This window comes from Rana temporaria, chromosome 5 (assembly GCF_905171775.1).
Source record: "Rana temporaria chromosome 5, aRanTem1.1, whole genome shotgun sequence".
NCBI classification, from domain to species: Eukaryota; Metazoa; Chordata; class Amphibia; order Anura; family Ranidae; genus Rana; species Rana temporaria.
In genome coordinates, this window is record NC_053493.1 from 40,972,723 (window position 1) to 40,981,391 (window position 8,669).

Consider the following 8,669-nt stretch of genomic DNA (forward strand, 5'->3'; position numbering starts at 1 on the left):
CTCCTCCCTGAACACAGGTTTGGGGCATTTTTATGCCTCTGAACGCTGCTTGGAAATATGCGCCCAATGTGAATGGCTGAAAATACAGCTGCGGTCAAAGGCATAAGAAAAAAATGCTGCATAAGCCTAGTACACACGATTGGATTTTCATCGGACAAAGCGTAGGACTTTTTGTCCATGAACTTGTCTTGCATACAAACGGCAAAAAAATTGTCAGCTGAAAAACTATGTTGTTTCGTGTTTGTTGGCTCTTTAGCGCCACCCTTTGGGCAACTTCTGCCATTGTTGCGTTATGGTGAGCGTTGCTTCTGAGCATGCGTGTTTGTACTTTGGAGTTTTGGCCAAAGAAATTCTGTACACATGATCGGAACTTGTACGTATCGCTCTCCCGCTGGTTTGAGGAACAAAGTGTCGCTAGAGAGAAAGGAGACTCGGACTCATCCAACCAGCGAGTGACACGTGTAAATAAGTGGCCTATACACAAAAGAAAATTTCTGCTTGTTTGTATAGTGCTTTCCATCGATTCCGACTGTGAAAAAAAAAAGTGTGCAAGCTAGAAATTTTGTATCGGAAGTGAACACAACGTCGCATTTTCATTCAATGTGTACAGTAATCGTATGGAAATAATCAAATACAAATACCACGCATGATCAGAAGCAAAGAACAACCCGGAAGATGCTAGTACAGTGATATGCAATTAGCCGATCTCCAGCTGTTGCAAAACTACAAGTCCCATCATGCCTCTGCCTCTGGGTTCATGCTTGCGGATGTCGGAGTCTTGCTTTGCCTCATGGGAATTGTAGTTCTGCAACAGCTGGAGGTCCACTAATTGCATATCCCTGTGCTAGTACATAATTGCGTTTGCCTATGTCTTCCGAGAATTTCCGTACGCGTTAATGTCATTTTCAGCTACACCACAGTCAAGCAAAAATTGAACAATCGGTCACCCGGTTTTCTCATAGAATGTATTAGGCGTTACACCGCCCTGCATAGAAATTCTGCCATGGAGGAGTTTTCTCCAGCAATAGGATACCTAGTGTGACAAGTCTTAGGCCCCTTTCACACGAGTGATCCAATCAGGTCTGTTTTCAGGCAGACCTGATCAGAAGGTCCATGCATCCCTAAGAACAGGTGGGTGTCCATTTACACCCACCTACCTCTGGGTCCAATCTGATCTGTAAAAAAAGAAAAACTGGAAGGTGGTCCATCCTGTTCTGTTTAGGTGAATCAGATTGGAGGGTAGTCTGGTATAAAGACAGACAGCGGAGTCTGTTTACTCCCGACCACCCATTGAGCAGAGCGTGCGCTGTCTGTCTGCTCTGCGTAAAATGAGCCGACACGGATGTGTCATCCGCCCCACTCTGCAGGGGGATCGGTGAGCCGATTTGAGCTTGTGTTGACCTGCACAGAACACCACAGGTGCTGTGAATGGGCCCAGGCCTTATAAATCAGCTTCTGTATCTACACTGTCCAGTCGGCAAGTAGAAAGAAGGAGATGCATTTTATTACCATGATAACACAATAGATGGGTGAATAACATAGCTTTAATTTATGGAGGGTGGGCTTTATACTCGCTACAGAGAGGGTATTGGCATTTTTAAGAGTTAAAAGTAATTGAGGAATATAAGCAAGATCCTGATTTGATTGTTTTTTCTTGGAGTTCTTCTTTAAAGCGGTAGTTCACCCACAATCCCATGATTTTACCATCGAGACAGGCATTGTAGCGCGAGCTACAGTATGCCTGTCCCGATTTTTTTAACCCCGTACTCACCTTGTAGTCGTCCATCGTAGATTTCGGCTCCCGCGGGGAATGGGCGTGCCTATGGAGAGGGAGGATGATTGACGGCCGGCCCTGGCACGTCACTCTCCCCGAAGACAGCCGGAGTAGGTCTCGGCTCTTCACGGCGCCTGCGCACAGGCTATGCGCACGCGTCGTGAAGACCAAGCCTATTTCGGCTATTTCCGGAGAAGCGTGACGCGCCAGAGCCGGCCGTCAATCATCCTCCGTCTCCAGAGGCACGCCCATTCCCCGGTATCTTCGATGGACGACTACAAGGTGAGTATGGGGGGAAAAAATTCGGGACAGGCATACTGTAGCTCGCGCTACAATGCCTGATTTTAAGGTAAAAAAAAAAAAAAAAATTTTTTTCCCGTCGATAGGGTGAACCCCCGCTTTAAAGATAAATTCCAGGTATGGATATTTTATATAGAAGTGCATTGGTCCAGCTTGGAGTAATGTAACAATGTATATAAGTAAGACCTCATCTGGAATATGCAGTCCAATTTTGGGCACCAGTTCTCAAAAAGGATATTAGGGAACTGAAGAAAGTGCAGAGAAGGGCAACCAAACTGATAAGAGGCATGGAGGAGCTCAGCTATGAGGAAAGATTAGAAGAACTGAATTTATTCACTCTTGAGAAGAGGAGAATAAGGGGGGATATGATCCACATGTACAAATATATAATGGGTCCATATAGTTAACTTGGTGTTGAGTTATTCACTTTACGGTCAACACTGAGGACAAAGGGGCACTCTTTACATCTAGAGGAAAAGAGATTTCACCTCCAAATACGGAAAGGTTTCTTCACAGTAAGAGCTGTGAAAATGTGGAACAGACTCCCTCCAGAGGTGGTTCTGGCCAGCTCAGTAGATTGCTTTAAGAAAGGCCTGGATACTTTCCTAAACGTACATAATATAACTAGGTACTAACATTTACAGGTAAAGTTGATCCAGGGTAAATCCGATTGCCTCTCGGGGGATCAGGAAGGAATTTTTTCCCCTGCTGTAGCAAATTGGATTATGCTCTGCTGGTTTTTTTTTTTTGCCTTCTTCTGGATCAACTGTGGGTATGGAGTTGGGTGTATGGCATTGTATTGTGTTTTTTATTTTGTTTGTTTATTTTTTGATTGGACTTGTGTCTTTTTTCAACCTAACTATGTATATACCATACCTGGCTGATGCCCCTGGAAGTTAGAAATCACTGAATTACATACCGCTACGCCAATGATCTCATGTTGCCTCTGGGTCCTGTGCCGAGCGGCTGCACTCTTGCATTCTGAACACGGGAGGTTGGCAGCTCGGCACAGGCGCCATTCACAGAATGCTTTGCATCTTCAGAATTAATGCAAAGCGTTCTCTGACTGGACAAAGTAGAGAGCATAAAGTCACTGCCCACGTCGCTTTGCATTAATTAGAGAGGCAGTCTGAATAATGCCCATTCTGAGCAGCGGATTTCCTGCTCTGCATTCAGTAGGCAGAAATGAAGCCACCCAGCATGGGACCTGGGAGCAAGTGGAGATCAATGGAGTAGTGGTGCCCAACACAGCAATTTCCAGCTTCCAGGGGTATCAGCCAGTTACAATTTCATTAGTTACATTACTCCAAGCTGGACCATTGTAACTTTGACAGAATTCCAGGTATGGATATTTTATACAATCACAAGGCAGCAAGCGATCCTATATCATGATGATAGAGGAACATTTATCCTAGTTTTCACAGACACACACTCACTCAGGGCCAGATTCTCGCCCAGCGGCGTAATTTTGTGCAGGCGTAACGTATCCGCTTTACGTTACGCCTCCGCAACTTAGACGGGCAAGTGCTGTATTCTCAAAGCACTTGCTCCGTAAGTTGCGGCGGCGTATCGTAAATCGGCCGGCGTAAGCCCGCCTAATTCAAATTTGGATCAGGGGGGCGTGTTTTATGTAAATGTACTGTGACCCGACGTGATTGACGTTTTTCCCAAACGAAGCATTGCGCCGTCCGTGGAATTTCCCAGTATGCATTGCTCCAAAGTACACCGCAAGGACGTCATTGGTTTCGACGTAAATGATGTCCAGCCCCATTCATGGACGACTTACGCAAACAACGTAACTTTTTCAAATTTCGACGCGGGAACGACGGCCATACTTAAAATTGTTACGCCGCACTTATGCCACCATATAGCAGGGGCAACTATACGCCGGGAAAGGCCTAACGTAAGTGGCGTAACTTTACTGCGTCGGCCGGGCGTACGTTCGGGAATTCGCGTATCTACCCAATTTGCATACTCGACGCGGAATTCGATGGAAGCACCTAGCGGCCATCGTAAAAATGCAGTTACGATCCGACGGCGTAAGAGACTTACGCCTGTCGGATCTAACATATATCTATGCGTAACTGATTCTAAGAATCAGGCGCATAGATACGACGGCGCAACTCAGAGATACGCCGTCGTATCGCCACTGAGAATCCGGGCCTCAGTCCTTGGTTTTGTGCTGCATTCTAAATAGCTTGTTATAGATTAAAATGAGGTCACAGTAAAATGTGCCATCACCCTGATGCTTTCGCGATATTTAGAACTCAAACAACGCAGATGCCACTTAGTGTTTAATGTTTTCTTCACATTGGAAGCATAGAAAATAAAATGTTGCTGTACATTCTAAGTGCTCTGCAACATTTATTAGAAGGCATTGCAGTAGCATACACTATTGTCAAAAGTATTGGGACAGCTGCCTTTCCACGCACATGAAATTTAATGGCATCCCATTCTCAGTCCGTAGGGTTGAATATTGAGTTGGCCCACCTTTTGCAGCTATGAGCCCTGGTTCACACTGGTGCGATTTGACATGAAACCTGCACAGATGTCTCTGCAATCATGTCCGAAATCGGGACTGACCAGCGGGAGTAAAATCATGCGAGTTCCACTGAACTCACAAGGCTTCACTCCCGCAGCCCAGTGTGAAACTGGGGTAACAGCTTCATCTCTTCTGGGAAGGCTGTCCACAAGGTTTAGGAGTGTGTCTATGGGAATGTTTGACCATTCTTCCAGAAGCGCATTTGTGAGGTTAGGTACTGATGTTGAGAAGGCGGCCTGGCTTGTAGTCTCCGCTCCAATTCATCCCAAAAGGTGTTTCATCGGGTTAAGGTCAGGAATCCGTGCAGGCCAGTTACGTTCCTTCACCCCAAACCCACTCATCCATGTCTTTATGTACCTCGTTTATACAATGGTGCCCAGTCACGTTGGAACAGGAGGGGGGCCATCCCCAAACTGTTTCCACAATGTTAGGAGCATGAAATGGTCCAAAATGTCTTGGTATGCCGACGCCTTAAGAGTTCCCTTCACTGGAACTAGGGGGCCAAGACCAACCCCTGAAAAACAACCCCACACCATAATCCCCCCTCCACCAAATGATTTGGACCAGTGCACAAAGCAAGGTCTATAAAGACACGCAAGAGCAAGTTTGGGGTGGAGGAACTTGACTGGCTTGTACAGAGTCCTGACCTCAACCCGATAGAACACCATATGCCGCGTACAGACGATCGGTCAATCCGATGAAAACGGTCTGATTTTTCCATCAGATATCCGATGAAGCTGACTGATGATCAGTCTTGCCTGCACACCATTGGTTAAAAAAAAACGATTGTGTCAAAACGCTGCAAAGGGTGGGCAATATTGAACCCTACGGACTAAGACTGGGATGCCATTAAAGTTCTGTGTGTGTAAATGCAGGTGTCCCAATACTTTTGACAATATAGTGTAAATTAATCTCTCTCTATGCATGTCAAAGTCACCGGCAGCTAAAGAGACACATGTGACTAGCAGGGAAGCCAGGACTTGAAGTTCCCTCAGCAGTTCGGGCCTAGTCATGTCTGATATGCCCTAGATCAGGGGTAGGCAAACTTTGTCCCTCCAACTGTTGCGAAACTACAAGTCCCATCATGCCTCTGGAAGCCATGTTAGTAGCCATCTTGCATCTTGGTCTTTCAAATCGACAGTAGATTTCCACCAGACAAAGGGTGCAAACCCCCTTTAACCACTTAAGGACCACCTTCTGCAGATATACATCAGCAGAATGGCACGGCTGGGCACAAGCACGTGCCTGCACGTCCTCTTTAAGTGCCCAGCCGTGGGTCACGGGCGCGTGCCCGCGACCCGGTACGAAGCTCAGTGACCGCGGCACCCGATCGCCACCGGAGTCCCGCGATCGGTCCCCAGGGGTGAAGAACGGGGAGAGCTGTGTGTAGTGGCAGCTTCATTGATCTTGTGCCCCGCCCCCCTACAGTTAGAAAAACATATGAGGTCACACATAACCCCTACAGCTCCCCCTAGTGGTTAACTCCCAAACTGCAATTGTCATTTTCACAGTAATCAGTGCATTTTTATAGCATTTTTTGCTGTGAAAATGACAATGGTCTCAAAAATGTGTCAAAATTGTCCGATGTGTCCGCCATAATGTCGCAGTCACGAAAATAAAATAAAAAAAATTGCTGATTGCCGCCATTAGTAGTAAAAAAAAAAAAAAAAAATCAATAAAAATGCAATAAAACTATCTCCTATTTTGTAAACGCTATAAATGTTGCGCAAACCAATGGATAAACGCTTATTGCGATTTTTTTGTTTACCAAAAATAGGTAGAAGAATACGTATACGCCTAAACTGAGGAAAAGTTTTTAATATCTTTTTGGGGGATATTTATTATAGCAAAAAGTAAAAAATATAGAATTTTTTTCAAAATTGACGCTTTATTTTTGTTTATAGCGTAAAAAATAAAAACCGCAGAGGTGATCAAATACCACCAAAAGAAAGCTCTATTTGTGGGAAAAAAAGGACGCCAATTTTGTTTGGGAGCCACGTCGCACAACCGCACTATTGTCAGTTAAAGCGACGCAGTGGCGAATCGCAAAAACTGGCCAGGTCCTTTACCTGCATAAAGGTCCGGGTCTTAAGTGGTTAATGAGGTATTAAAAGTATAGATAGATAGATACATTATCTATCTATCTATCACACACAAAGCTTCCCCCCTTTTATTTATTTTCAGTAGTGAACAGAGTAGGGAGTGGGTAAAACTCATGTCCCACTGGGGCGATTTCCCTTTAATTCCTGCCTAGGAAACACAAAAGGAAGTGGGAGAAAATCCTTTCCCATCGATTCCCGTTCTACCGACAACTGTAAAATTTTGGATTTCCCATATTTTTCCAGTCCTGGTCACAATGATCACCTTACCACGAGGTCTCCAAACTTTCTAAACAAAGGGCCAGTTTACTGTCCTGTAGACTTTAGGTGGGCCGGACTGTTGCCAGTAGGAGTAAAAAATGCCCCCTCCTCCATGGGAGTAAACAATGCCTCAAGCTTGGTGGTCAGTAAAGAAAAGAAAAAAAGTTACATAATGCTTGTGGTCAGTAAAGTGGGGAGTAGTGCCCAGTCATTGGCATTAGTAGGAGGAATTATGCCCTATTGTTGGTGTCAAAATAGTGCCCCAAGAGCCAGATAGTCTAGCAAAGGGCCACGGTTTGGAGACCACTGACCTGGACAAATAATGAATCTCCCCAACAAGGAGACAATAAAAACCTAACGTTCCAACCTTTCTCTGCTATAGCCAAAACCAGAAGTTTGGTCTTTAGATCAATACACAAGTAAAAACAAAGAAAGTGATTGTTTTAGAAAACATTTAAAAGGCAACACAATCAATACAAAAAGTACAATGCCAAAAATATACATACTAATCACCATTATAGATATTAGTTGAAAAGAACAAATGTATCAGTTATTTCAGCTTTAGGTCGGTACCAGGATGACCTAATCTGTTTTTCCTCAAGTGGTGGGATAGACCTTCTACTCTCTTTTAGATTTAATGCAACTTAAACTACAACAGAGAACTTGAGACCTCCTCAGTATGGCATTGGTACAGACCAGGGAATTTGAGGGCTCATATCTCACACTATAAGAGATCCCAAAAGATGAGGAGATTGAGAACAATTCAACAACTTTAAACGTAAACCAGAAATATTGTTTGGGGTTGGATAACCCTTTAAATCACCACTGTACACAACTACTTAGGTGGGAGATAAAATTTCAGAATTAAATTGCACATCCAATCTATGTAGTGTGAGTAACCACAGGAATGTCTATCTCTATGGCCGACATACGGGACCGCGCCGAGTACGATGGCTGAACATAGCTGTGCATGCTGGGTACATGGGAATACAACGGCTGCCAAAATGGCGATGGCAAGGACTTGCAGGCACAATACCACAAAAACAGTAACAGGGCAGTGAAGAACATCCCGCCAGAGCTGCCTATGGCAACAAATACTGCAATGTCATAGGTGAACAGAGACCCGTATTTCCTGTTCAACACGTTGGTGTAAAATATGGACCAGATAGATGGAGTCAGGCTAATGACACCAGCTAGGATATACAGCAAGCCTGCCACAAGATGGCAACCAGCGCTGTTGACGAGACACTTGGCAATTTTTAGGTTCGGCACGTTGGAGGTGAAGGTGGTGTTGCATATTCCGGTTAGGCACAGGATGAGGGCAGAGCCAGCGGTCAGGATGCTAAAGGGAAGAGCAAACTGTAGAACGCGGATGTCCAGCTGGTCCACACTGGCGAACCACTCGGTGTCGTACATCAGGCATTCCCTGCTCCACTCTTCCCGTGTGCACTTCACCCAGAGTCCGATGCTCACTGTCAAGTTCTTCTCATTGCGATTATAAGTATACAGTCTCATCTGCCGCCACTGGGGTAGCAGGGTGGCAGCGAACAGGCCTGAGATGGAGGCCGTGCCACAGACAAAGGCCAGCAGGGTCACGGCATGCACTTCCTGGCAGCCCATTATCTTCAATCGTGGGACCTGGTACAAAATAGAATACAGAACAAGTTTAAAATGAGAGCAATGTGTAGCCAAA

At 45.2% G+C, this 8,669-nt stretch overlaps 2 protein-coding genes across 9 annotated transcripts in view; one reads left to right on the forward strand and one right to left on the reverse strand.

The window, feature by feature from the left end:
- Positions 1-8,669, forward strand: part of ADAM22 (ADAM metallopeptidase domain 22) — a 390,621-nt gene that overhangs the window by 218,168 nt on the left and 163,784 nt on the right. The gene's annotated exons all lie outside the window — the stretch shown is intronic.
- The window catches only part of CLDN12 (claudin 12), a 27,582-nt gene continuing 26,324 nt past the window's right edge, over positions 7,412-8,669 (reverse strand). The window contains exon 2 of the mRNA XM_040352441.1: positions 7,412-8,614. Coding sequence (XP_040208375.1) covers positions 7,859-8,614 — 756 coding nt within the window. The 3' untranslated portion in view covers positions 7,412-7,858. The remainder of the gene's footprint in view (positions 8,615-8,669) is intronic.